This window comes from Sturnus vulgaris, chromosome 17 (genome assembly GCF_052056855.1).
Source record: "Sturnus vulgaris isolate bStuVul1 chromosome 17, bStuVul1.hap1, whole genome shotgun sequence".
NCBI classification, from domain to species: Eukaryota; Metazoa; Chordata; class Aves; order Passeriformes; family Sturnidae; genus Sturnus; species Sturnus vulgaris.
In genome coordinates this window covers 1,427,730-1,454,740 of record NC_142259.1, presented here as the reverse complement: position 1 = coordinate 1,454,740, position 27,011 = coordinate 1,427,730, and the positions used below count along the sequence as shown (strand labels likewise).

The following is a 27,011-nucleotide window of genomic DNA, read 5'->3' as shown; positions in this document are numbered from 1 at the left end:
CTGTAGTGCAGGCAGTGTGAAGGCCTCCCTGAGAGCTGCATTTGCTGCTCCCTGTGTGGACCAACAACACTTCACAGCCCCACTGTCACACCGCTGGTGGCACTGGGGCAGGAGATCCCCAAACTTCAGCTCCTCAAACTGCTCCCAGGCCTTAGCAAACCCAGCTCTCTGTGCACGTTCCCACCAAATCACTTGCTGAGCTAAGGAATTTCAGGAAGAAAGGGTAGCCAGTAAATCCCCAATGCTGCAAAAACTACCATCAGTTTGAGGTAAACACCAGGACACAGAAGATCAGGTTTGTGTCTCTGGAAAAAAAAACTCAAATTGCTGCACTAAACAAGCAAACCAGAGTTTTTCTCAGAGTTTCTGGTTTGTGTCCTTTCAGCTCCTTGCTGGAAGTCTCCACTCAGCTCAGTATGAGTCCCTGACAGCCTCAAGAACTCTCCTCTGTTCTGCTGTCATCCCTCTCTGCCCCTTCACTGCTGCTGGGGAAACAGCTGGCTATGCTGGCTGACTTGGAGCTGCACAGCAATACTGCCAGGTCCCAAACTATTGCCAATGCAAAACCCACCCGGGACTGGGTCTCCTGAAACTGCTCTGGACTTTCTTAAAACCTATAGGAACTCCAAGGGTTTTAAAGGTCTGCTCCTCTGTCTCATTTGGCTGAGAGTGGCTTCAGAAGTTCCTGCCAGACAAAAGGCAGCACCACAGCATCTGTGTGTTTACTTCAACTCCTTAATGGCAGCTCTAACCCCCCAAATTAGTGGCCATCAGACAGCAACTGATACTCAACCCTCTCATATTTGCCTAACATATTTCATGCTTTGAGAGGGCTGAATATGTCAATTAGTTTCCCTCCATTGCTAGCCCTGAAATCTCCTGGAGACGTGCTGGAGAAAACTCATGCTCTAGAAAGAATTGCTGCATTTGTCATTAATTCTTCTTTGACCTTTCTTTTTAGTTGTCTTCACACACCAGTTAAATACAGAACAACTGTAGTGGCATGATTCCATGTCTGATTCCTGCTGCCCTTGGAGATTACCTGAATTTTCCCAGGGCAGCATCAGACAGTGCTGGGCAGCACATGGCACAGCTCAGACTGGCAAAATCAGCATCCTGGAGCAGTGCAGTTTTAACCACACTACTGTGTGCCAGTTACTCAGCAAAGCAGCAGTCACAGGAAGGCTCTCAAGTACTTTAGATCAGAACTATCATTTGGAGAGAACCACTAAATGAAAAAGAGCATTTCTGATCAGAAAACTCAAGAGACTGTTGTGAACAGCTGCAATGAAAAATTAGCGCTTCTGGCTTCTTATTTACAGACACTTGCACAAATAAATTAACTTGAATGAATTCACTCTGATTTATCAGAGAATGTCCTGCAGCCATCAAGTCCCAGGGCCAGCCAGAGTCACACTCACAGAGCAGCTTTACCAGCACAACCCACACCTTTGTGCCAGAGAGCCTGAGAGAAGAGGAGCTGCCACACAACAGGCTGAGCACTGAGGCTCTCCTTATGGCCTCAGGACCAGATCTGTTGTCCCATGGCAGTGGATGAGACCACACTTGAGGGAAGTCTTGCAAAGGCAGCAGCTGAACCCTGGTGAGCACAGTAGGAAACAGTCCGGGAACCATCTGAAGGTGGTTTTGTAGCATGAAGGGATTCATGTTCCAGGCAGCCATGGTCCAGAAAGTTTATGTGACTGACCACCTAACCCCATCAGTCTCTCCAGTCCTGGGGACAGTACATGCTGGCTCACCTGGGCCTTTAGGGACTATATCACAGAAGAATTAAGCCTTTCTCTATTGCTGCAGGTGGCCGCAACTCTACAGCTCTAAGGCTGCATAAATCCAATGTAAATGTTGACTTGGGCATTATCCAGCTCTTTTCAATAGCAACTCCGGTATACTCACCAAATCCAAATAAAAAATTGCTGTCTTCATATACCACATGAAATGTGTTTTCACTGTCACTCAGTATTTTAGGAGATGATCATGTCTTCCTTCCACTTGTCTCCATTCAGACAAAGTGTAGTAAAGGCTATTTTTGTGTGAGATTGTGTGAATGGGCTGTGCACGTACGCAGGTATGGGGATGGAGGAAGAGTTTTTGGAGAGCAGCAAGAAAGTCCATGCTGGGAAGGTAGGTGAGTGAAAGTCTCCCCAGAACGCCTAAGCTCTGGAGCTGTTGAAACCACAGAGACTGAGAACCTGAGTCGGCCAAAAGCCGTTTGGAACCAAACACGGGCACAGGCACTCAGTGCCCTCACCACAGCCACAGCAAACACGCGGGCAAATACCACGGGGAATATGTGAAATACCTGGAAAGTAAAGAACTGTCTGAGGGCATTTCCAAAAGCTCAGAAGCCACCGACGCTCTTCGCCCGAGCTGTGCCCAGCCCGCGAGGCCTTGCTCCGGCTGGGCAGAGCTGCCATCCAGAGCAACCTCGGATCCACAAGCGACAGGGACGGCCTGCGGGGAGCGCGATGCCACTCGAGGACATACCCATCCCTGTCCTCCGGCTGAGGAGAGGCTGTCCCGTGTGGCCGCCCTGGGCAAGGGCGACATGAGCGAGACAGATCGGAGGACAGGAGCGGGACCCTCACTCCGCCGCTCCAAGCGCGCTCCTGCTAACTTAGCCCCCGCCGCGGCCGCCGTAGTTCCGAGCTGTGCCGGGAGACGGCGGCGCGGGGGCCGCTGGGATATGTAGTCTGTCCGGGCGGGCCGGTTCACTGGCGGCGTGTTACCCGGCGCCTCCCGGGAACTACAGCCGGCGGTAGCGGCGGAGCGCGCGCCGGGATGGCGGCCCCCTTGGTGCTGGTAGTGCTGGCTGCCGTGACGGTGCGCGCGGCTCTCTACCGCTCCAGCCTCGCCGTCTTCATCGCCGAGCGGGTCGAGGTGGCGTCCCCGCTAAACGCCTGGAAGCGAGGTGAGGCCTGGCGAGCCCGAGCCGGGGCGCCGCTGGCCGGGCCGAGCCCCGCGGGGGAGGCGCGGAGGAGCCCGACCCCGGCTGAGCGCCGGGCTGGCAGCGGCTCCGCGGGGAGGGCGCCCGGCTGCGCCCCGGGCATGGCCGGGCCGTGCTCGCCCGGGCCCGAGCCAGAGCTGCACGAAAGAGCCCTGGGCAGCTGTGCCCGGGAGGAGCCCGTGGGAGCCGGTGCTCGGCGGCTCCGGGGGTGGGAGGGCCGCAGGACTGAAGGCGGAGGACAGGGCTGGAGCCACAGCTCGCGGTTCACAGCCGGCCGGGGGCCCTGGTGGTGTCACACAAACGGGCGCGTGTGGCTCCATCGCCTCGGGCGGGCCCGTGCCGCTGTCCCTGCACCGTGTCGTGGTGAGAATGCCACTGCACGGCCCCCAGTTCACTTCCCTTGGTCAGCTGGTGTCCCCACACGTTAGCTGCGATTCAAATTCTCTTCTGAAGGTTGAGCGAGATACAGGGTAATCGGAGCTTTTCAGTGACGTTCATCTGTGTATCATCTGAGCCTGTTAGGAACCTTTATTTTAAAGACGTCTCTTTGGTATCCAGTTATTATGCAGGTAAACTTATTTGCAGTTTTGGGACGGAAAAGGGGGACCAGAAGTAATAAAGGTTAAAAGTACAAGTGTATTTGATGACCTGAGGCCTCTGCTCCACTGTAGGTAGCATTTCATGCTTCCTGTGCTATTGAATTTGTCTAAATATCACCTTAGCATATCAAGGTAGGTATCGAGATAGTAAAGGGAAAAAGTAGGATCATCTTGAAAAGTCTGGGTCGTCACTATTCAGGAAATTGGTGGCAGCCACGATCTATTTCACCATCATGTCACTGAACTGAGCACCTCTTGTGTCTCTTGTGTTTTCCTGCAGTGTCTTACCCATTTCCCTCTGAACAAATGGGCCCATTTCCCTTAGTTCCTCTCACTGCATACTGCTCAGTCCCAGGGAGCCTCTGTGCTCAGGAGTGTGGAGATTCTATGGAAAAGCACACACATGCTTTGCAGGGCAAGCTGTAACTCCATGAGGACAAAGGAGCTGAATTAAGGCAATAAAATGTCAGGAAGTTTCAACAAGAGATAAAGCTTTTAACTTTGCCTGGCAATATGTGTTAATTTATGTTCTTCCCTTGTGATTTTGGACGTTTGAGGCATCTCTACATCTAATAAGGCAAAACAGTTCAAATTCTATATTATGTTGTGGTTGTCCTCTTGGAATCAAGTATTTCTCTAGCATAGATGCCATATATCACTTAATAGGTGACTCAAAAGGAGGTGATACCATGTGTGTGATTTATATAGAGTTAAGTGCAAAAGATTTTGTCTAGAACATTTTTAGCTGAAACAAGTAAATAGATGATGAATGCCCCATGCACGGGCATGGCAGAGCTGGGAGAGAATCAGTTCTGCTGGCTGTTGGCTGTCGAGGTTTGGTGTCACCCATTCTGTGTGAAATTCTTAGAATGTCAGTATTTATAAAACTGCAGTTTTACCATTATGAAATCTTCCTCTTCCCACATTACAGGGTTCTAATGCAGGTGTTTTGTCTGTTTCAGTGGTCGAAGGATTAGCTCTGTTGGATTTAGGGGTCTCGCCATACTCTGGAGCTATTTTTCATGAGGTTGGTTTCCATTCTTGGTTTTAAATGTGATATTTCAATGGCAGGGGTCTTAGTTTGGCTGCTCAGGGCCTGGAGAAGGCTGGGAGCCTGTTTCATCCCAAAGACTGCAGAGAGCCTGAAGTTGTGTGGTTTGTCTGACTAGTGGTTATGCAGTGACCAGCATGAGGAAATCCAGGTAATCCCAGTGAATTCCCTGTGCAGGGGCAGGCAATGTCATATTTGTTACTGCATAAAGAAACTTTGAGACAGGGGAACTCTGTAATAAGTTAAATACTCTGTTCACATCCAGGTGTTTGTGTCAGCATAAGCTGGAGCAGGGACGGTGTCACTGTGAGTCTGGTAGAATTTACTGGAGTCTCTGCATTCACAGAAATTCTAATACTTGCACAAGCATGCAGTTTATTTGTTCCTCATCTTGAAAACACCACATTCCTACAAAAGCACTTAAGCACCTATGGGGTTTTGTGCCCTCGAATGGCCTTACTGATATGAAGGTACATTCATATTTAGTGTTGCCTGGGGTAAAGCAGGTACTTGGTATCCTCTGAAAACTGGATTACTTTCAATAAATTCTACTTTTTTAGACAAGTATTGTGAAATATTTCCCCATGATTATTTAGACCATCACATTATTTTAAAAGTTTTTGAAAAGAAATTTATTTTCTCACAGTGAAGATTGAATTTACAGCATGTAAATATAGTCCTTCCAGACTAAGCTTTTATGTGATGGGAGTAATTCAGGAACATGCTTTTCCTCTTACCTGAGAAGAGAAAAACTCTAGGAGTAAGGGGATGATAGGATTATAGCCCTACTGCTTTATGTCTTTAACATGCTTTCTTCTTTTTGCATTGTAAAAGCCACATCTAAACAGCAGAGGAGCTAACAATGTAGGAAATGTTTCAAAAGCACCTGCAGACAACCTGAGAAATAGATTTTCTAGAAAAAAAACAACTTTCTAAAACTGGTGTTAGTATGCTTTCTATTGTAGGTCTACCACTATTGGAGTAGAATTGAAAAGTTGGAGTAGAGTACAGTTTTCAGAGTTGATGTCTTTTATAAAGTGCATTGAGGACTTTGCAGGGAAAAAAGACCAGTAAGTGTACCTTGATAATCACTTTGCTCTGAAATACCAGTGGTGGAGAATAGGCCAGAGAAAATTATCTTTGCCAGTGTCTTGTAGAGCTGCTCAACTCTTGTTTGTCTCATCAAATCAGCAGGTTTTTATCTGGACAGTATTTGATATGGATTTCCCTTTTGCTCTCTTTCAGACCCCACTGATAATATATCTCTTTCACTTCCTGATTGAATATGCTGAACTGGTGTTCATGGTAAGCTTCTCCTGAAAGGCCCCATTCAGGGAAACACTCAGTGTGACTTTCTTTTCAGTCCTTCAGCCTCCTGGTAGCTCAGATTCCTGCTGAGCTCACAGTTAATTAGAAAGGCAGCTTTGCCTGCACAAACCCACATTCAGACTTTTCCCTTCTTGTACATGTTCCTTCTTTTTTTGTGAGTTTTTGCTTAGGTAAGTATCCCCGTACAGGGATAGGAAGATGTCATTTTATTTCAAATTTCAGAAGTTATCTCTTATAGTTAACAAGATACTTTGTCCCCCCAGCCTAATGCCTACACTGCTGTTTCTGTCTGCCAAATCCCAGATCTGCAAGGAGCACAAATGGTTTCATCCCCTAAATGTCTCTTGTAAATTGTTCCCTGAGTTCTGCACAGTTCAGAAGGACAGAAGTGCTGTAGCTGGCTGCACATAGCACCCAGTGGAGCCTCTGTGCCCAGGTCCCTGCCAGGCAGGGCTTGTGCAAAACCAGCAGCCTGGGCAGTTTGGGGCAGCTCAAGGCACTGTCATGCTGCCCTAGTGGCCAGGTGGGTTTAACCAGCTGGACACTGCCCCAGGGTTGCTGTGCTCTCATTACACCAGTACTGCTTACCGTTACATCAGTACTATTTCCCTCATGTGCTGCTCTCCATGAGCAATTTCTTTCCTCTTAATTCCCCATTCTCTTGTTTTGTGAATATAAATATTTTTGATACAGCTCATGCCTTTAAGGTGATGTGTGATTCAAGCGGTGGTGTGTGAACACTGTACAAATCAGCCCTTTCAGGATTTTAAAGCTTGTGTTTTGCTCCTCTGAGCTGAGTCAAATCAGAGCTCCTGTTAAATGCTGACCAGTATATTTTTCTCCATTTGTTTATTTTGCTTACCCCTTGCTTTTTTAGATAACTGATGTGCTAACTGCTGTTGCCCTTTACTTGGCAATCCAGGACTTCAACAAAGTTGTGGTAAGCCGACTTCCCAGTGTTGCTGGTTCTCTTCTCCCAGCAAATATAATTATCTTGGGCCAAAAAAAAAAAAAGATGTGCCAGAGGATGTGGTGTCAAGTCCTTGTTGCAGTAAACCTGGTCATATATTAAGGATAAACAAACAGAACTGAATATGGTACACAACTGAGGCATTTTAAATTTTGTTGTGGCACTATTGCAGTGGCTGTAGCTACACACTGAGTGGTGATCACAGGAGTCTACAATCTTCTGACAGTCTTTGATCATTCTCCTTTGTTCAGTTCAAAAAGCAGAAGCTCCTAATAGAACTGGATAAATATGCACCAGATGTGGCTGAACTCATCCAGACACCCATGGAGATGCACTACATCCCCCTCAAGGTAGCACTATTGTAAGTATTGCTCCTGTAGGCTGCAATGGGCTGCTCTGGTTCCTCAGCTCCCTTTGGGGTTTATTTGTCTCATTTGGGCCTTCAAAAACTGCCAGAAGTTGGATTTCTTTCCCATAGAAATTCTGAATTCCCTATTGGCCCTAAATACTCAGTTTGAAAGTGAAATGCATTTATGTGTGCTTGTTGCCAACAAGTAAATTCACTCAGGCCCTTTGAGATGGGCTCAGCAGCATAAGGCCATTATCTGGGGAACAGGAATGTTGTGTCAGCACAGATCTCATTCCCATTTATTTTGCCTGTATGACAATGTTATCAAAATTGATCCTATGCCTTCTAAATGGTATATTTTCAGAAAAGTTAGAATTTTTCAGCAGCTGGACAAAATACCTGAATGTGTCCTGAATATTACAACTTGAATATCCCAAATTGCTTATAAAAGTTAAAGGATGTTTTAATGTCGTCATTTTATTAATTTCATATCTTGGTGCTCTTCTGTATACTAAGCATTTTTTTAATTTCAGAATGCTTCAGCTAAACTAATATACAAGCCAGGTGCCTACTGTTACAGCTTTTTTTATTGATTTTTTGACACAAAGAAATTATCCAAACTGTTCTGTATCAAAGAGAGTTCTCCATTAGATAAATTGCTGTTTTTTCTTATTTTCATATGAATTTTTTAAATGGCACATTCCCCGATGCCAGAAGGGTAAAGTGGGTAAATTATAGAGTGTTTTGCACATTGCCACAGCAAAGTTGGCATTAAATTGTACCTGTCCTGCCACAGGCTGCCTTCTGGAAACACTGAAAAAGGTGGATTGGAACTCAGAGACATTGGAAAATATAAAGAGAGAATCATCAGCCCTGTCTACTGATTCTGATGAATAGTTTAGTTATTGGAAAGGCTAACCTGTACATTATCATACTGATTGTATTAGTAGTCCTCCAAACCTTTTTCTTTTCTTTGAACCTGTTTAAATGAGGTTATTGTACTCTTATTTCCAAAAGGAGCTGGTATCCCTGCTAACTAAAGTGTGGCTGAATTCTGGAATGTAAAGTCATTAAAGAGTTTTCCTATAATTCCAATTAAAATGTGCCAGTCTTCCATAGCTGGCAGGATTTGTGCTCAGATTGTGCTGAGGTGAATGTAAAGGATTATTCTGCCACAGCAGGAGACTGGTTGGGTTTTGGGAAACTCTGCTTATGTCTCAGATTTGTTTCCATCGTGTTTTCTTCTTCTTCGCAAGTAGTAGATGTGAGTAGCAGAAAAAGTTTCGTTTGGGCCCAGTAATCCTTAGATCTGACTGAATAAATGTACAGTGCTTCTGCAAAGCAAGAAGCATTTTTGGTACTCATTTTCTAGGCCAGAACTTGTATTTTGGACATCTTCCCAATGTCTCATTTCTGTAGTGGGCTCACTGTGGCCCCTGTGTCCAAGTCTGCAATCCAAAGGTCTGGTTTTTGCTTCAGATTGAGGAACCTGTTCAGCTGAGTTGATTTGCTGATGAGAGGAGCCCATCAAATGTAAATAAACAAAAAGAAAAAAGCGAAGTGAGGATTTGTATGTTGTTTTTTTTTTTCTTTGAACATCTCTTTAATTAGATGCTCCTTTGAGTGTAACCTGAGCTTTGCTCTTTTTCAGCTACCTGTTAAACCCCTACACTGTGATGTCTTGTGTGGCAAAGTCCACCTGCGCCATCAACAACTCTGTCATTGCATTCTTCATTTTAGCTACAATTAAAGGTAACACAGTGAAGAAAAAAGGGTTCTGTACGCCTTTTAGAAAGATTAGAAACGTAGCAAAAAATAAATCCAGGAGGAACTTTACAGATACAATTACTACAAAGATCTCAGTGAAACACGGCACAAACAGGACTAGAACAAGGTCAAAGTTCTGCATGAATTTGTGAGATCAAGAGACTTTATAGTCAAGTGAAAACTTACTTTCACCTCAGTGTACCTGAGAGTTTACCTTAAAGCTGCTTTTCCTGGTTGGCTTCAAATAGTTTTCTGTCCAGGAAGAAACCTGTCTGTGTGTTGCAGAACATTAGAGCTCTGTTGCTCTTCTTTTGTATGTGAATATGCATTGAAGTGTCATACACAATTTATTTTCAAAGCTAATTCTTGAACTTTCATTAAAAAGCAAGCATTTGCCTGCAGCTATTATTTGGCTTTCACTCACAGTTATAAGCATTGTTTGAAATGAACTAATTGAGCTTGGGGGATGCAGAAGCAGTAACCAAAGACCCAAACCAGTCCAATGGTGTAAATTATGTCAGAATCACTGTTTCATTCATTTTGTGCATAATACCAGCTTTCATTTATGACTCCCCAGTGCTAAAATCTTTTAGCCTATATGATTTTTAATAGTCACCAAAGTTTTAAGGAGTTCTCTACTGGATCAGAGGAAAGGTGAGTCTGATCTTTTGTCTCCAGCAGGACCCAGACCCAGGCACTGTAAAAAAAAAGCTGATACAGATAGTTTGTATCAGTGTTTCCAAAAGAAAGTTCTCCTATAATTATTGGCTAATTGAGTCAGAAGGTGTTTTAATTTAAAAGCATTTGCAGTCGCAAGCAAGTGGGGTCTATTTAGTTAAACTGACTTTTAACTGTTCACTGATACCATGAGACCAAAAGTTTGGTCGTAGACAAAACTCTAGTGGCTGTTTCATAGTTTGTACCTGACTGGGAATGTGGCAGTCTGGGGTTTAAGTGGGCAAAGAGGATATCAGGTTCTGACTGTGATTTCTGGGAATCACTTCTTTAGATCTGTGCAGAACGGAACACTGATAAAATACAGGATAAAGAGATTTCTGTCAGGAGAGTGTAGTTGAAGAGAGGAGAGGGTCATTGCCAGTAACCCTGTATTTTCCCTTTCAAAGGAGCAGAGAGGAGCTCTCTGAGTGCTTGCTGTCAGCAGGGTGACAGCTGGTTCAGTGCGCTGAATCAGGGCTCTTGCTGTCTGAGCTCTATTTTTACAGAGGACTTCCATCAAGTCTGTAGCTATAACCAGGCTACTGCACTGGGTGCTTGTATTTTTATTGTTTAAGCTGAGATCTTTGGGCATTATTTCTGTTATTGGTAGTTGAGAAATGTGAGTGCTCAACACTGAGACACCTCAAATAAAGCTGCCTCAATAAAGACATTCATATTTATAAGATCACTTGGGAAAGCTGTGCCAATCCTTTCTATGCCTCAGTTTTGGTATAAGTAAGGCAGAGCTAATGCCACTCCACTCCTTCAGCTATATAGACTGAATTATATGAATGACAGGAGACGTAAACCAGCCACTAGTTCTTTCTTATGGAATGAGTCGTTCTCCATTCAAAGTGTCATTAACAAGAGGACACCCTGCAGGGTACATTCTGCTAAAAACTCCTTTAAGTGGTGTCCTGAAATTTGTGCATCCCCTGCAGAGGGTTATGAGTTTCTTCCCATTTGGACTTCCTGTCTATATGGCTGTTTATACTAAAAGTACCTTATCAACTTTTTTTTTTTTTCTTTGCAGGTAGTGCCTTCCTCAGTGCTGTTTTCCTGGCCTTAGCAACATACCAGTCACTCTATCCTCTCACGTTGTTTGCTCCAGCACTGCTTTACCTTCTACAGGTAGGTGATTTCTGACTCTTGCTACCTGTTGTCTTCTTGTAGCTGTGCAGGGACAGTCCTGGAGAAGGGAGTCAGACAAGGGCAGAGTTTGAGAAAAAGTTACTCTCCTCAAGCTATGGCAAGTTTGAACTCTGAAAGAGAGTGCCTGTGTTGGGAGAGAAGAGAGCAGGAAGCCTGCAAAACTGGATGGTGTTTAGCTTGCCCAAAATAAGTGCTGTTCTTTGTGTCATGGGAGCAGCAATGAGGGGCTCAGAGCCACAGAAGTTTGAAAATGCTGGTTTGGGGTTTGATGGCCAAAGGCATGTTCTGGAAAGAGGCTGGTTGTCCTTTCTCCCCCTCCATGAAGAAGACCCTGAATCCTCCCCAGAGCTGCCCTTGATAATTTTATCCTGCTGTGGCAGCAAGGCAAGTCTGTGATGCCAGCAGAGGCTCAGCTCACTTCACAGATCACTTTGTGATAATGTTTACTATTTGAATTTATTGTAATTCTGAGATGCTGCTGCTATGCGTTTCACCAGTCTTTCTTCGTTGCTTCTGGTGGTGATTTTTATAGCTCATCTTTACTTAACTAGCCTGTTCTCAAATCTCTGAGCTTCCAGACAGAATGGGAGTCAGTTCTAATTAACTTTCTTTCTCTGACTATCTGACATGAGTGTCTCTTACATTTTTTTCGGAATTTTATTATTAGTCTTTGCAAGAGAAGAACTGCAGAGTCAGTGTTGCTTTTTCAGTTTGATGACTTTTAGGAGAATTTATATCTTTAATATTTTGGTCTCATTTGTTTTTTTTTAACTTCAGTCAAAGTAAATTTGGAGTGAAGTTCAAGCATTGTACTTTGAATTCACAAACAATAAATGCTTTGATATGTGATTGCCTAATTTGTGACTTAGAGGCAATCATGCCAGTGTGTGCCCTTTTATGTAAATTTGTAAATGAACTTCCCTGCATTCTTTGTACAGAATTAAAACACTTTTCTCCTGCTCTTTTCAGTCTGTCCTGCCAAAATTTTTGGTAATGTTGCTTACATTGCCCCAGCAAGTGATGTTAAACCCGCTCCAACTGAGAAAACCCAGTGAGCTTTACACAGAGCCTGCAGCAGTCAGGGCAGGTTCTCTTTACATCTGCTATCTCTGCAAACCCCAGGGCCAAATGGAAAAGCCACGTCCCTGTCCTGGAGCTGCAAAATGCTGAGTGATTCCCAAAGGTGTTGGCCCCTGTGTGCACATTTGTCTGTACACAGGCAGTCAGGGGACCTGGCTGCAGTGAGATATCCCTGTCATGTTACATTGTGACAAAGACATCTGGCAGTGGCAGGACTTTGAGGAAGCCAGCTTTGAGAGGGGCTCCTTGTGCTTAGGGACTGGATGTTCTCTTTCCCTGATTTCAGCAGAGCAGGACTGCCAGGCCAAGTGATGGTACCACAGGGTGGGGGTTCTGGAGCAGGACTTTCACTCATCCCATGCAGTGGGGTCGTGCAGGAGAAGACAGGCACCAGTGCAGTATTGCAAACATCTGAGGTACCAGTGCAGCTGTGAGGAGGGGTGTGTAAATCTTAGACCTGTGTATGTACTCACACAAGGGACTCACTGCAAGCAGAAATGACCAGCTTTGCTACTGTCTTTTCAAACACAGCTCTGGGAATACATGCAGTGTGTGTGACTTAATTGGCCAGAGTGAAGAACAGCAAGCAAATTGTGCTTGAAAGCTGCTCCTTCAAGTGCCATAGTGCCAATGGTTGATGCTTTCTTTTGTCAATTTAAAATGATCTGAACACTCACTTTCTTGTGGCTCTCCGCCTAATGAGGTGCTTGTGTTTCTCTTTCAGCGTCAGTTCATACCTATCAAACTGAAAAGCAAAAGTTTCTGGCTTTACACTATGCAGTATGCATCCCTGTATCTCTGCAGCCTGGTGGTGATCATCTGCCTCTCCTTCTTCCTGCTCAACTCCTGGGATTTTATCCCATCTGTTTATGGGTTTATGTAAGTATAAGGATTCTTACTGACGGTTTTCTGTCTGGCCCCAGCCTCCCCACCCAGATTATTGCTTTCCCATTACACACAGATATGTGCTTGACCCAAGAAGTGTGAGGTCTGTGATTTACTGGCAGTGCAATAAAAGAAAGACTGTGTGGAGGAGAGCAACCGTTAGCCAACTCCAACTTCTGTTAAATAAATAATAGCAAAAATTAACTACAGGACCTGTTTTCCACTGAGTGATTGGAAATGGATTTGATTGTTGAGATAATATGACTCTGAAATATTCCTCTCTGGAGAAATACCTGCTTGAGAATGGTTTAAATCCTGCTGTGACATCAGGAGGGATTCCTCAGCAGAATTTCATCCTGCTCTCCATATTTTCAACCATTTGGTTTCTCTTTCATGGATTTACAATTTAGGTCCTATATCCAATAGCACACAATGATTAATTAATGCAGCAGAAGCAGGGCAGCGAAGAACAACCATTAAAAATTTTACTGTGACTTTCTTTTCAAATTTCAGCCTTTCTGTTCCAGACCTGACACCCAATATTGGCCTTTTCTGGTACTTCTTTGCAGAGATGTTTGAACACTTTAGTCTTTTCTTCGTATGTGTGTTTCAAATCAATGTGTTCTTCTACACCATTCCCTTGGCAATAAAGTTAAAGTAAGTATGAGTGCGTTTCTTTGCTACTTTTTTTTTTTTACTCTTAAGTTACCCAGTGGAAGCTTCTAAGGCTGAAGTTGGATGTCTTGATCCACAAGCCTGAAAAGGATTTTTAATAGGGCCTATCCTCCTTATTTCTCATAGTTTCAGCTCTCTTCCTCTCAAGTAGAGTGACTTGGGCTCTGCAGTGGAACTCTGTGTTGCAGGCATCAACAGAGGCAGCAGAAATGGAGGCTGTAGAAGTGCCAGCATAAGGCATTGTAGTCAGAAAGTAAGAACTAGCTGGAACTTCCAGCTCTTCATTGTCAAGAAAAAAGTGAAAACTTGGGGACTTTTCTATCTGACTTCATTGACTTCTTTCTGATAAAAACACCCATTAACACACCAGGATTCTCAGTCAGCTTGTCCTTTGGCTTGCACTGGATAGATCAGGTGTACCAGAGGGATAACTATGGGCTTGGGGTTTCTCCAAATTACCATCAGAGGGCAGGTGCTAATTGCTTCCAGTGAATGGGGCAGAGCTGCAGAGGCACAGTGCAGGTGACCAGTGTGCAGGTGTGAATGTGCCTGAGAGAGGCCCGAGGTTGCTGGGTAAGGGCTGTGGCAGATGTGCCTCCCCTGACCCTGCTGCTCTGCAGAGCAGCTCCATCCACCCCACCCAGCATTTACAGCCTGCTCTGGAGAGAACAGGGCCGCAGGAGCCTCTTTGAGCCTGTCCTGCAGCACATCTATGCCCTTGCTGATATTTATTTGCAGTTTCCAGAGGTCCTACTGCATCCTCTTAACCTTTGTTTTGCCTTCCAGGGAACACCCCATGTTCTTCATGTTTGTCCAGCTCGCCATCATTTCTATCTTCAAGTCCTATCCCACCGTGGGAGACATTGCACTGTACATGGCCTTCCTTCCAGTCTGGAGCCACCTTTACAGATGTAAGTTCTTTGTGCTTGATTATTATTTATCTGGAATGGAAAAGGGCGTGCCAAATAATTAGATTAAATGGTCGCCACTAAACCAGACCAGACCCAAGTACATAGCCTCTCATGGCCTCCATGGGGTGTCTAGAAGGAGGCTGGATCTTAGAGGTTTTTTCCTCTGGTGATACAGTCCCTAACATATCTTTAGGTTTTGGGTTGAAATTGGTCAAGGAGGGAATTTTCACTTGTACCTTGTCTTCCCGCTCTCTCCAATTTGTTCTGAGGATTATCTTTTTTATAAGAACTTCTTGCAGTCCTGCATCCTCCAGATCCTTCACTCCCATTTAAGGTCTGTAATTTGAACAGTGCTCCTGCAATTGGTGAGTCCCCCAGCCTTAAAATGCTGGATCTTGCAGCCGTGATTTGTTTTGCATCTGCTTGTTTGCTTAGAGTGAAAGTTACTGAATTACTCCAAGCACGTGTCCAGTCATATCTTAAGTGCTTCAAAAAGACCCTCTTTAGCTCTTGAAATCACCAGGGAGCTTCCTGTGGTTTCTCAGGCTCAGTCTATAGAACCTGCTTCCATGAGGAGATTTGAAAGTGTTGTGTTTTTCCTGATGTTGCTTGCTTAAACCACCTGCTTTGGTCAACCCTATCAGGTTATCCAGGCCTTTCACTGCAGCCTTCTCCAAGCCAGGCCAAGTGTGTTCATGGACAGCTCACCTGCCTGTTGTAGGAGACATAATCAGGAGTCAGGAGACCTGGAGACCATCTGCTCTGTGGGTTTCAGACTCAGGAGAGCCGAGGCCAAAGCAGCTGTGGTCAAGCAGGGCAGGAATCCCCAGGCTGGCCCTGAGCACATCACAGCTGTAGCAGGTGATGAACTTCTGAAAGTCCCTGCTCAGTGTAGTTCAGTTTGCACAGTCATGTATCATCACATGGTCCCACCCCGCAGTGTGTGACCAGACCTACTGAACAAGAAGTTTAAAATAGGTGAGAAGAGATTTGGATGTGACAGTGCTCTCAAAACATCATCTGCCCTCAACTGCAGAGTGATGGGCATGAGCTGAGCTGCAGCCAAGCACAGCAGCACATGTGTCAGGATGGATTGCAGCACTGCTGCCAAAACATGGGCATAAGCACTTCCCAGAAAATGAAAACTTTCCTGGCCTAGCAGTTCCCAGCTCTTCTAGACAAAGTTGTGCTTGGTTTTTGTCCACCTGACACATTCTCAGGCAGACTGCTGGATTCTTGCACCTCCCAATGTCATATGGCTGTCAGTGCATTTGGCCTGTATGAGTTTCTTCCTCTTAATGGTGCTTTCATTTCCTTGCCACCTCCCAAGAAAGTATCTTTTCCTATAACCCACAGATTCATTATTTCCTTTGTCATTAGCTTGGTGAGGCAAGGGATTAAAGTGCTCTGCTCTCCAAATTGGGATGCTGCTGGCAAGGTGCCTTTGCAGGCTGCTGGTTACTGTAAGTGTAGATACCAAAAAGTCAAAGTCATCCAAGAAAGAGTGTTTGGAAGCAGGACAGAGAAGGAAAGAGCTACAAATGGGGATTTCACACTGCAACAAAGGCAGAAGTATTTATTTTGAAGGGAAATATAGTGGATTTCTTATAACCACTATCCAGGAAGTTACTAAAGCAGCCTGTGGAAGGTTATTGGAGGGAAGTACGTCTTGGCAAGTGCCTCTCACCCCCTGCATAGACCCTAAATACCACTGCTGGTTGTGTGACCATGACTGCTCAGTAATACATCATTTTAACAGCTGGTTTTCTTTTGCAGTCCTCCGGAACATCTTCATCCTGTCATGTGTGCTCATTTTCTGCTCCTTCCTGTTCCCTGTTCTGTGGCATCTATGGATTTATGCAGGAAGTGCCAACTCCAATTTTTATTATGCCATCACGTTGACTTTCAACATAGGGCAGGTCAGTAGAGTGAGGCAAATGAAGCTGCACTGTGGGCAGGCTGATGGATGGGGTGGCCTGTCAGCAGCAGTGAATCCTGCAGGATGGGGCTGGCTCTCTGCCTCCTGTGTGGTCCTGCATAGCAGCTTCCTGGCTCTCCTCCTGGATTCTGCCTGTTCCTCAACCCCTGGCACACCAATGGGAAAGAGTTCTTGTGGTATTTGAGCTGTGGCTTAACAATCCAACCTGGCTGTCTGCAGATCCTGTGTTCTGTTGCTGATGGCCAAGGAAAAGCATCTCAGTATGGCAGGACCAAGCACAAGTGAATGGAGAATGGAGCTAGGAGGGAATACAGAAAAACTTCAGGGGCCAGAAAACAGACAAATGAGACCTGCCCATGCACGAGGACGTGGCACCAGGTTGTCTGAGACGTGGCAGCACATGCAGGGTCCCAGTGATGCCAGGACTTGCCCTCCCTGCCTTTCCTGGGGCCATTCTGTACACATGGCTTCCACTGGCCTTATTGAAAGCAGAGCTTAGCACCCTTGAAAGGTGGAACTCAGTGTACACAGGTGCTACAACCTTTTGTAAGTCCTTGTCATGTACTTGAGCCCTGGGGCAGTTTGATGTATGGGTGAGCAGAACATTCATTTCATGTTAAAGTTGCCTTTATTTTGAATCTGCCTCAGCCATTTATGCTTGTCTGCTGCTCTTACAGACAGGGATACACTTGGACTAGGGGCAGAAAATCACCTATTTTACCCTTGATTAATGGGGGAAACACTCGTGGTAAAATCAAAAGAGACTGCACAGAGTGTGAGGGAGAATAGAGATTCTGCTAAGAGGGGCTGATAGGAAACTGGGAGTAGTTCATGTCCTGCTATGGAATGAAAGGAATAGTAAAACTTTATTTAGAAATAGACAGTGATGATATTCTAAGAGGATTTTATTTCCTACCAGAGAAAGTCATAGCAGATCCTGCAAGATCTTGTGCTCTTTGTAAATGCAGACAGCAAAAGTCTCTTGTCTGATTTCCATGTGAGAAAGACCTAGCCCTCATCCCCACCCACCTCAGCTCTTTCTTTTCCCATCTAAATATCTGCAGAGAAGCTTAGTTAAATGAAAAATCACCTTCAGTGACAGAGCCTGTCAGCAGTTCAGCAAAGCAAGCAGATAGATCATGGCTGTTTCCCTCTCCCTGGGTCTGTTCTCCTTCACACTTTCTCCCCTGACCTCAGCAGTCTGCAGCCCTGTTTCTCTTTCCCCCGCTCTCCACCTGGTCCTCCCTCCCCTCCTGTCCTGCCATTGAGCCTCTGCAGCAGCTGCTGTGTTTTTCTGTGCTGTATTGCACAGTAACCCAGGCAGGCTCTGACTCTCCCTCCCTCTGTGTCCTTGGCACTGCCACGTACTTCAGGTGACATAGTGCCAAAGGGATGCTTTCAGTGGCATCTGCACACTGGGACACGAGGACAGTAACTACCGGCTCGGGCTGGCACTGAAAAAGTTTTCAACTCTAGTTACCTGCTTCTGTTTCCAAATGGAGGAGGGCAGCAGTCCTGCGGGAAGGTCACACTGCAAGAGGCTAAGTGACAAATGGCACTAGCGAGCCAGCTGGTCCCTGCCACAGCCCAGTCTGCCACAGCAGTGGCAGCTTCCCAAGGTGGGAGCTTTAGAGAATCCACTGTCACCCATTCCTGCGATCTCAAGGCCCCCAGGTGTGGGAACAGCCCCACTGTGTGCCTCAGTACACCCAAAGGTGTCCTGGCTTGGGCCAGAGTGGCTGGAAAGTGCCCAGTAGGAAAGGCCCTGGGGCAAGTGACCAAGAGCCTGGTGTGCCCAGGTGGGCAAGAGGCCAATGACACCTGGTTCACCAGCCATAGTGTGGCAGCAGGACCAGAGCAGTGACTGTGCTGGGCACTGCTGAGGCACCTCAAGTGTTGTGTCCATTTCTGGGCGCCTCCATTCAGGAAGGACAGAACAGGGCTGGGATGTGTCCAGAGAAGGGAACTGAGCCCCAGGAGCAGCTGGGAGGGCTCAGCCTGGAAAAAAGGAGGCTCAGCAGGGACCTTCTCACTCTGCAACTCCCTGACAGGAGGATGCAGCTCTGGGGATCAGACTCTGCTCCCAGGGAACAGGGACAAGATGAGAAGAAATGGCCTCAAGCTGTGCCAGGAGAGGTTCAGGTTGGACATTAGGAGAAATTTCTTCACAGAAAACATGGTCAGGCATTGGAAAGGGCTGCCCAGGGAGGTGGTAGAGTCCCACCCCTGGAGGTGTCCAAGGAATGCCTGGATGTGGCACTCAGCACTCTGGGATCACAGTCAAAGGTTGGACTCGGTCATCTCAGAAGTCTTTTCCAGCTAAAATGACCCTGTGATTCTGGAAGAGCACTTGGATAGAAGGAGTCCTGTGGGTGCAACTGAGATGTCTGTGCAGCTATGGCACAGCTGGACCTGCCATTGTGGTACATTTTGGCCAGTTTATGGAGCTATATATGGAGTCTCCCTTGGTTTGACATGGCAAGGGGATGGTTAAGGTGTTCCCAAGGTCACAGTGGCTCTTCTAGCAGCATGTGCTGAAGAGCCCAGGAGCTGCTTAACCCCTGACAGGGTCTGTCACCAGCACTGTGTGTCCCTCTTTATTCCTTGTTCTGGAGCACCACTGATGTGTCTGAACATCTCCCTCCACAGATCCTGCTCATCTCGGATTATTTCTATGCCTTCCTCCGGCGGGAATACTACCTCACTCACGGACTGCATCTGACAAGGCAGGACGGGACAGAGGCCATGCTGGTTTTGAAATAAGGACTGTAGCACCATTTCCTGGGACATGGGCCACTCTGAGGAACGTGCAAAGCTTGGGGTACCTGGGGTGGGTGAGGAAGGTTCCCTGAATGAGGCCTGACTTTGGGAATGATACCTACTGGAAGAAGGGGCTGAGGTTCTGGCAATACCCCCCTGAGCTGCAGGCTCAGCACAGACTGTCAGAGCTGCAGTGCCTCCCCCCTCAGCTGTGCTTTTCACTGCGACCTCAGCCATCAGCTCTGGCCAGTCCAGCAGGAACAAGAGTGTCTGAGCTAAACCCAAGGCTGGAGCTCAGACAATGAACTGTTTTCCACCACTGCTTCTTGGAGATGTTTGCTTCTCCGGGGATCTTCCCCTTCACTGCTTTGACCAGTAATGCTCCTGCTTGGCATGAGGCAATCTCTGGGTACCTGGTGCCCCAGCTCTGGCTGCAGATTCCATTTCCTGGTGGTTCTGCTGTTGAGGGATCTGGAAGAATCTCGTGTGCTCAGTCACAGTGGGTGCTGTGAAAGCGTTGGGTGACCGAGGATGCTGACCCTGGAGGACAGCTGGAGCTGCTGCCACACCTGGTAACCTCAGCACTCAAACACAAGTAGGAACCAGAACTGGGATGGGATCAGGGGCAGGGTGGGTACCAGAAACTGCTCTATCCAATTGGAGTAACACAGCCATGTCAGGAGCAGCACAGAGGCGTTGCAGGTCTCAGAAGGAATACTACTGAGGACATGGACTCCCACTGCTCCCAGTTTTTGTTGGGTGAGAAAGCCTGGCAGTGCTGGGCTCGCACCGTGCTGCTGTGATCACTTGGGGCAGCAGCCGGGACCAGGAGGTGTCACAATCTCCCTTTAAGGCCCCAGACCAAATCCAGGAGGAGTCTCGGCCACTGCTGTTACGGAGTTGTTGCACAGCTGCTTACCACGACTGGATGTGCATTTGTCTGTGTCACCCCTGTGTCAGTCAGTGCTGGGCTCATGGCTGTGCAGAGGGGCTCCCTTAAATCAGCTCCCCGGTCTCCCCACTCCTCTCTGTGCTCAGACCTGCTCACCTCGGAGCTGCTGATGCTGCCCCCTGAATGTCACACTTCGGGGTGAAGCCACCAGCTCTGCTGGCTGTGGTCGCACTGAGATGCGGTGACCAGAGTGTGACAGCAACCTCCAGCGTCACCTCTGCTCCCACGGTACATCCGAAGCGTTAGGAATGTGACATGGAGGCCAAACTGCACCTGGTACCGAGCAGCTGAGGGATGGATGTGCCCAGGCAGGTGTGGAAACAGATCTCCTTTCTTTCCGGACAATTCAAACTTTTGCCTTACTGCACTGCTGTCAGCGCTTTGAGGGTGGAGCCGCGCCCAGGCAGCCCCGGCCGGGGCAGGTCCGGCGGGAACCTCCGGAGGGGCCGGCGGGGCATGGCAAGGAGCGAAATAAATGCAAGTTTTGAACACTTCGTGTGCTCTGTGACTGTGGGAACTGGAGGATGAGGGAGGTGTGGGGGGCACTGAGAGTCACATGGAGAGGGTGGGAGGGGATTTGAAAGCAAACATGGATGGGGGGGGAACAAGTGGCAAAAAAGACTTTTTGTCTTTGGGGCAGGCTGAAACACCCCTAGCTTTAGGGAAGGCCAGGTATGGACAGGTAACTGGGCAGCGCTGTAAGAGAAAGTAAGAGGGTGACTAACTGGAGGGTGTTGTTCATTTTACAGCCCCCCTTTCCATAAAGCCGACAACTCTGAGGAGAGAGATGGTGCCTGGAGGTGGCAGGACTGAGCTGAGGCTTCAGGGAGTGCCCCTGTCTGTGCAGCAGCTGGAATTGTTCCTGGGCAATGCCCACTCCCAGCCCCCTGGGCTGCATTCTGAAGGAGCAAGTCCCAAATTTGGACTCAAGCGGTCCTGAGGAAGGTTGTGGGGTCAGTGCTGGGACAGGGGAGGGACAGGAGCAGGGTCAAAGGTAGGGAAAAGGAAAAGGCAGAGATAGGGGCAGGTACAAGGGCAAGGGCAGAGAGAATGAAGGGGTAAAGGAACAGGGCAGGGGCAGAATCACGATCAGGCGTATGGAAGGATGGGGCAGGGACAGGGATTGCCATGCTGAGGTAGCTCAGGCAGGGACTGGGAGCCCTGTCCTGGTTCCTGACCAGGGTCCCAGAGGAAGTTTTTGGGGCCAGCAGAGCTGACCAAATGCCAGGCGCCAGGAACCCCCAAACTCCCATTGCTATCAAAGACTGGTGGGCACAACACAGCTTCTGCCCACCACGGCTGCAGTGGGCCTGCTGTGGAGATGAGGAATAGCCCAAAAATGCCTGCAGTGGGCCCAGGGCCTGAGCTAGGAGTCGAGGCCATCGTGCCACCATGCACGTGCTGCCATTGGCATAAATGGAGCATTGTTGCCCTTGGACCCCCAGGCTCACAGCCAGGCTGAGTGGTTTGAGGGTGCCATCAGTGAGAAGGGGCCACACCAGGGCACTGCACCTCTTCCTTGGTCTGCAGGGGCTTCTTCAGAGGCACCTGAGGCTGGCAGGTCCCTCAGCCAGCGATTCCCTCCCTCAGCTGCCAGTCCCAAGCTGGCTCCCTCGGAGTGAGGGTCATGAGCCTCCTGTACTGGGTTTGTGTGTCCAGGTTTTGGTAGTGGGATGGCTAGGGGAGTAGCTTCTGTGAGAAGCTGGGAGAAACTTCCCCTGTGTCTGGCAGAGTCAACTCCAGATGGCTCCAGGATGGACCCACTGCTGGCCAAGGCCCAGCCCAGCACAGAAGTCGGCGATGCCTCGGGGATTGGGGATTTAAGTAGAAGAAAGGGAGAAGTTACTGCGCAGATGTAATTGCAGTCAGAGAAGAGCAGAAGGAGAACATGTGAGAGGAACAGTCCTGCACACACCCAGGGCAGGGCAGGAGGAGGGGCCGGAGCTGCTTCAGGAGCTGGAGCTGAGATTCCCCTGGGATTTCGAGGGGAAGCCCATGGGGAGACAGCTGTGCCCCTGCAGCCCATGGAGGGCCCAGCGGTGCAGAGATCCACCTGCAGCCCCTGGAGGAGCTCGCACCAGGGGCAGGGAAAAGACTCCAACTCCTCTCCCTGAGCCGCAGCAGAAACAAGCGATGAACTGATCCTAACCCCTATTCCACATCTCCCTGCAATGCTGGAGGGTAGGAGGCAGAGCTGGGAAGGAGGGAGGTGTGGGGAAGTTGTTTTTAATGTTTTAATGTTTCTCATTATCCTGCTCAGATTTTGTTAGTAATGAATTCAGTTAATATCTCTAATTCGAGTCTGTTTGCCCTGAAAGTATTTGATAAAGGATCTCACCCAGTCCTTAACTCATGAACTTTTTGCTGTATTTTCTCTGCCCTGCCCAGCTGTGGAGGGCAGTGAGAAAGGCTTTGGTGGGTGCCTGGTGTCCAGCCAGGGTCACGCCACCACACAGGTGTTGCCAGTTGCTACAACCATTGCAATAGTTGTGTTGCAAAGAGCAACTCGGCAGGAGCTGCCTGGCTGATGCCAAAACAAGGGCAGCCCCTGGCCTCGGGGCTCTCCACTCGCTTCCAGGTGACAGCCGGGGTGCCAAAGAGGTGACAGCCACCGGCCACCAAGCACCTGGCTGGAGGGGGCTGCCTGCCCAGACGTCCCAGCACCGTGCAGGGGGGTTCACATTGTGGACCCCCACGAGCCGGGACAGGCTGCTGACATCCACACCCGCCGTGCCACGCACCCATGGCCAGGGAGGGGCCGGCGCGGCTGAACATTAACCCCGGGGCGGGGTCCAGGGCTCCCTGGCGGCGCAGTCCCAGCACCCCAGAAACACCTGCAATGAGGGGGCTCCGAGTCCGCTACCAGCTTCTGGTAGGTCCATCACACGGCAGCGAGGAATGAGCGCTGGGACAGCGCTGGGAGGCACCAGCCAGGCCGGACACTGGGCTGGACAGACAGAGGGGATCTGCCCTGGGGAGAGTGAGGGGCTGGGGAGATGCTGGGGCTGATGGGTACAAGTGGGACCTGCCCCTGCAGTCGCTGCCTCCCGAGGATCCAGGCACCCCGGGGCTGCACTCGCTCACCCCTCTATCCCCCTCAGCGTGGTGGGCAGGGAATTTTTGCCACCTGCCCTGGGGCATGGGCTGCACCCACAGCCATCCTGAGCGTGTGGCTGGCTGAGACACTTGTCGCCAGCGGCCACCAGGACTGCGGCACATCCCCGACCACTTCCACGCTGCGGGGTCGGCCTGGCCGTGGGCAAAGAGGGAAAAGGCAAGGCTTCACCCCTTCTATAGGACCTGCAGCTGTCGAAGCCTTCCCTGCCTTCTCTTCCTCGTCCTCCACCTCTTCCTCCCCCTCGGGTGGCGATACACCCTTAAAGTTCCGTGTGCGGTGTCGGTGGCACGGCCTGGCGGGGTGCCAGGGCTTAGCACGGCTTGGCACGGCATGGCAGGGCACCTGGGCTGTCGGGAGCAGCAGGGAGCTGGTCTGTAGGCTCAGCCTAGTGCCTATTCCCTTGGACTTGGGGCCCCTTCTCCCAGCCCCCTGACAGAGGATGGGAGACATCCCACCTGGGCGGGTTCGGGAGCTGCTGCTCCCGCAGGGATGCTCACCTCCCGCTGCCCCCAGCCCGACCAGGACGAGGACCTGCCCATGGGATACGAGGACCCAGCTGGAGAAGGGCAGCGGGGCTGGGTGGGAGCCCCAGCAGCAGCCGAGGAGGAGCCCGGCAGGCTGGTGCTGAGCACACCCAGCAGCATCCTGCGGGACTGGGAGATGGACGAGGTGAGGGACCCTCCAGCCGGCACAGGGACATCCCTGTGCATCCTCCCACTCATCTGCCCCCTGCCCACAGCCGTGACCGCTGTCCTGCCAGGAATGGTCCAGGGTGAGGCCAGATGGGCGACATTCCCCTGTGCCTGGGGACAGTCACCTCAGTCACCTCTCGGGGGGAAGGATGCTTGGGGTGCCATCTCAGAAGCTTTGCAGGGTGAGGAAGCTTGAGGGAAGTATCCCAGGACACTGCTGGGAGGGCCGGGGGTTTGAGGAGACCCCTTTGGGAACGTGTTGAAGGGAGGGTGCTTGAGACCACCTCTCGAAAGGATGCTCAGGTGGGTGCCTTGGGAGGCTGCTTGGAGGGCTGATGTTTGGGGCTGATGTTTGATGTTTCGGGAGGGCTCTTGATAAGATCTCTCAGGTTTGTGCTGGGGTAGGGGAGGATGCTCAGCCGGTCAGCACCGACTGAGGCCACTGTGCCCCAGCTGGGTCCGCAGCTGCCCCCGCGGCTGACGCAGCAGCCCTGGCACCTGCTCTACTCCACCGCCCGGGACGGCTTCAGCCTGCGGACGCTGTACCGGAGCGGGACCCGGCCGGACTCCCCGGCCCTGCTGCTCATCAGGGACACGGAGGCGCAGGTACGGCCGTGCCCTCCCCGGGCCGGCTGCCCCGTGTCACACGGGGCTCGGGCACCTCCTCGCTCCGTCGGCAGGACGGGGGACGCGTCCTGGCGCTGGGATCCCCCCCTGAACACCGAGCCGTGAGTCTCCCCCTTCTGCCTCCCCAGGCCTTCGGTGCCTTCTCCGCCAGCGCCATTCGCAGCAGCAGCGGCTTCTACGGCACGGGGGAGACTTTCCTGTTCTCCTTCTGCCCCGAGCTGAAGGTGCGGGCTGCCAGCCGTGGGGCAGGGGGATGGCCATGACCCGAGTACCTGGGCCACACTTGGGGGTCCTCGCGGGGCTGGGGGGAGCTGGGGTGACGCGGCTGCACTTGGCCGGACGTAGGGACAGCAGCCGGGAGACCCGGTTGGCAGCAGCCCCCCAGGTTTGTCCATGGCTGGGGGGAGAAGGCGAATCCCAGGCAGTGTGCAGGAAGGGAGGCTCAGGGAATGGGGGACCTTGCCCAGCTGGGTGTCATCGGCTTCCCTCCGCATGGCAGGGCGGTCGCAGCCCAGCTCTGGCCTGGCAGAATGTAGAATTAGCCACTGTCTGGCACCCCTGGGGGCTGTGTGTGTGACGGGGCGTTAGTGGTGGCAGCTGTCCCCAGCAGGGCCCACAGGGCTGTTGGCAGCGATGGGTCAGATCCACGGGCTCGGCCAGATCATCTGGAGACGGGGAACAAGAAGGTGCCAGAGCAGAGCCAGCTAGGCTCTGCAGCCCCCAGCTGGTCCTCGCAGGACAGGGACAGGACTGGGGATGGGGACACTGCCCTAGCCCACGGTCCCCACTGCGTGCTGTCCCCATGCAGGTGTTCAGGTGGACGGGCAGGAACGACTTCTTCGTGAAAGGGGATGTGAATCTTCTGATGATCGGTGGGGGCAGGTAGGAATTGCGCCGGCAAATTCAGCAGCTCAGAGGGCCCCTACCCCGATGGCCATGAGAGCCATCAGGGAACCCAGGCTGCCCTGTGGAGCGGGGTCCAGGCACGTGGTGATGGTTAGAACCCCAAAACACTGGCATGGGTTGTCTAGCAGCACTGGGCTTTCATTCCCTAACCCTACAGTCTGCTGGAAGAACTGCCCGCTCCATGCTGTTCCCTTCCCGCTCTCTTCCCGATCCCTGTCCCCTCCTATCCTGCTCCCAGCTACGGCCCAGCTCGTTCCTTTCCCACTCCCATCCCGCTCCCTTCCCGCTCCATGCCCTCTCTCATCCCACTCCCTGCCCGTTCCATGCCCGTTCCCTTCCCGCTCTCTGTCCGCTCCCAGCCCTCTCCCACTCCCCACTCCCTGCCTGAAGGCGCGGTGGCAGGCCTGGGCCAGCTGCTTGTCCCGGTTTTCGGGAGCAGTGAGGACGGGAGGTGCCGTGGGAGGTCTCCAGCCGTGGAGGAGGCGGGTCGCAGCTGACCGTGCTCTTGGCACCTTCGCAGCGGCAGGTTTGGGCTGTGGCTGGACGGGGATCTGCACCACGGAGGCAGCCAGCCCTGCGAGACTTTCGACAACGAGACCCTCTCACACCAGGAGGAGTTCTGCATCCAAGATCTGGAAATGTGGGGTCTGGCCTGACCCCAACAAAGACACTCAAGGAAAAAGGTGCTAGAGAGGGGATGATTTGGACTGATGTCGGACACAGCTGTTCCCTGACATCACCCGAAGAGCCTGCGGGATGCTACCAGCCTTACCCCTCCTCCTCCTTTCACTTGTTACCGATAACATCCCGATTTCATGGGGAAAGAACAGCCGGTGGGGGCAGAATGATTGGAAAAAACAGCAGTGGGGTCTCAGGCCTGCAGTGTTGCCATGTGGCTGGGGAGCCAGTATGCATGGGCCCACAGTGGCATAAAAGCTAAAACCCAAGGCATCATTTGCACAATTAACCCTAAACGTAACTCTAACCTTACTGCAACCCTAAGCCCAAGCCCAACCCCAAGCCACATGGCTGGGACGAGGCAGAGCTGCCCCAGGAAGAGTGCACGTGGCAGAGCTGGACACAGCAGGGCCCCACACAGAGAAAGAAGCTTCAAGAGCAGTGACATTTGTACGACTGAGCAAGCCCAGGCAGCCTCTGTCCCCGGGGCCAGCTCTGGCAGTGCTGGGGACAGCACAGTCACCATTCCTCAATAAACTCCTGGCCTCATCCTTGCCCTGGAAGCATTGAACGGCTCTGTGGAGGTGTGTGGGGTGAGGAGCCATGTCCTGTCCCAGCCCGGGCTGTGTGACCACAGCAAGTGGGGGGTCAGCCCGGGGAACTGCTTCAGGGACCCATCCCCCCTCTGGCACAGTCCACACTCTCTGTCTGTCACCCTGTGAGGATCAGGGCTTCCTCCTTGGGAGAGATGACAACAACCCTTCCCATCCAGAGCTCCACAACCTGTTGTCTCTTGCCTGGCTGATGGGGTTTAGCCTCTCATTCCTGGAGGCTGAGCCAGCTCTCCTCCTCCTCGTCCATCACCCCTGTCCAAGCAGCAGAGCCAGCC

General features: G+C 50.3%; 2 protein-coding genes across 3 annotated transcripts; both read left to right on the top strand.

The window, feature by feature from the left end:
* Window positions 1-2,704: 2,704 nt before the first annotated feature.
* Window positions 2,705-20,592, top strand: PIGU (phosphatidylinositol glycan anchor biosynthesis class U). 2 transcript variants are annotated; one of them, XM_014886271.2, is made up of 12 exons: window positions 2,705-2,929; window positions 4,527-4,591; window positions 5,861-5,920; window positions 6,822-6,884; window positions 7,166-7,275; window positions 8,915-9,015; window positions 10,781-10,878; window positions 12,704-12,858; window positions 13,378-13,521; window positions 14,326-14,450; window positions 16,227-16,369; window positions 19,039-20,592. In XM_014886271.2, the coding sequence occupies exons 1-12, from the start codon at window positions 2,800-2,802 to the stop codon at window positions 19,150-19,152; spliced, it is 1,308 nt and encodes a 435-aa protein (XP_014741757.1). In that variant the 5' UTR covers window positions 2,705-2,799; the 3' UTR covers window positions 19,153-20,592. The 2 variants fall into 2 exon arrangements, 1 of the variants encoding a protein (XP_014741757.1); XR_015807398.1 differs by lacking the exon at window positions 19,039-20,592 and having other exon boundaries at window positions 2,706-2,929; window positions 14,326-15,311.
* A 2,252-nt stretch (window positions 20,593-22,844) lies between these two features.
* Window positions 22,845-26,100, top strand: TLDC2 (TBC/LysM-associated domain containing 2). The gene is made up of 5 exons (XM_014886272.2): window positions 22,845-22,973; window positions 24,365-24,517; window positions 24,667-24,762; window positions 25,347-25,420; window positions 25,965-26,100. Exons 1-5 carry the CDS (start codon window positions 22,845-22,847, stop codon window positions 26,098-26,100), a joined length of 588 nt encoding a protein of 195 aa, XP_014741758.2.
* Window positions 26,101-27,011: the final 911 nt, after the last annotated feature.

What these genes read in the sequence shown, in the direction of transcription:
- PIGU (XM_014886271.2), top strand. Translation starts at nt 2,800, where the DNA reads ATGGCGGCCCCCTTGGTGCTGGTAGTGCTGGCTGCCGTGACGGTGCGC. An exon ending in GCTAAACGCCTGGAAGCGAG is followed by an intron (nt 2,930 to 4,526) that starts GTGAGGCCTGGC and finishes TGTCTGTTTCAG; the next exon opens with TGGTCGAAGGATTAGCTCTG. An exon ending in CTGGAGCCACCTTTACAGAT is followed by an intron (nt 14,451 to 16,226) that starts GTAAGTTCTTTG and finishes TTTCTTTTGCAG; the next exon opens with TCCTCCGGAACATCTTCATC.
- TLDC2 (XM_014886272.2), top strand. Translation starts at nt 22,845, where the DNA reads ATGGCCAGGGAGGGGCCGGCGCGGCTGAACATTAACCCCGGGGCGGGG. An exon ending in TCAGGGACACGGAGGCGCAG is followed by an intron (nt 24,518 to 24,666) that starts GTACGGCCGTGC and finishes CTGCCTCCCCAG; the next exon opens with GCCTTCGGTGCCTTCTCCGC. An exon ending in CCTTCTGCCCCGAGCTGAAG is followed by an intron (nt 24,763 to 25,346) that starts GTGCGGGCTGCC and finishes GTCCCCATGCAG; the next exon opens with GTGTTCAGGTGGACGGGCAG.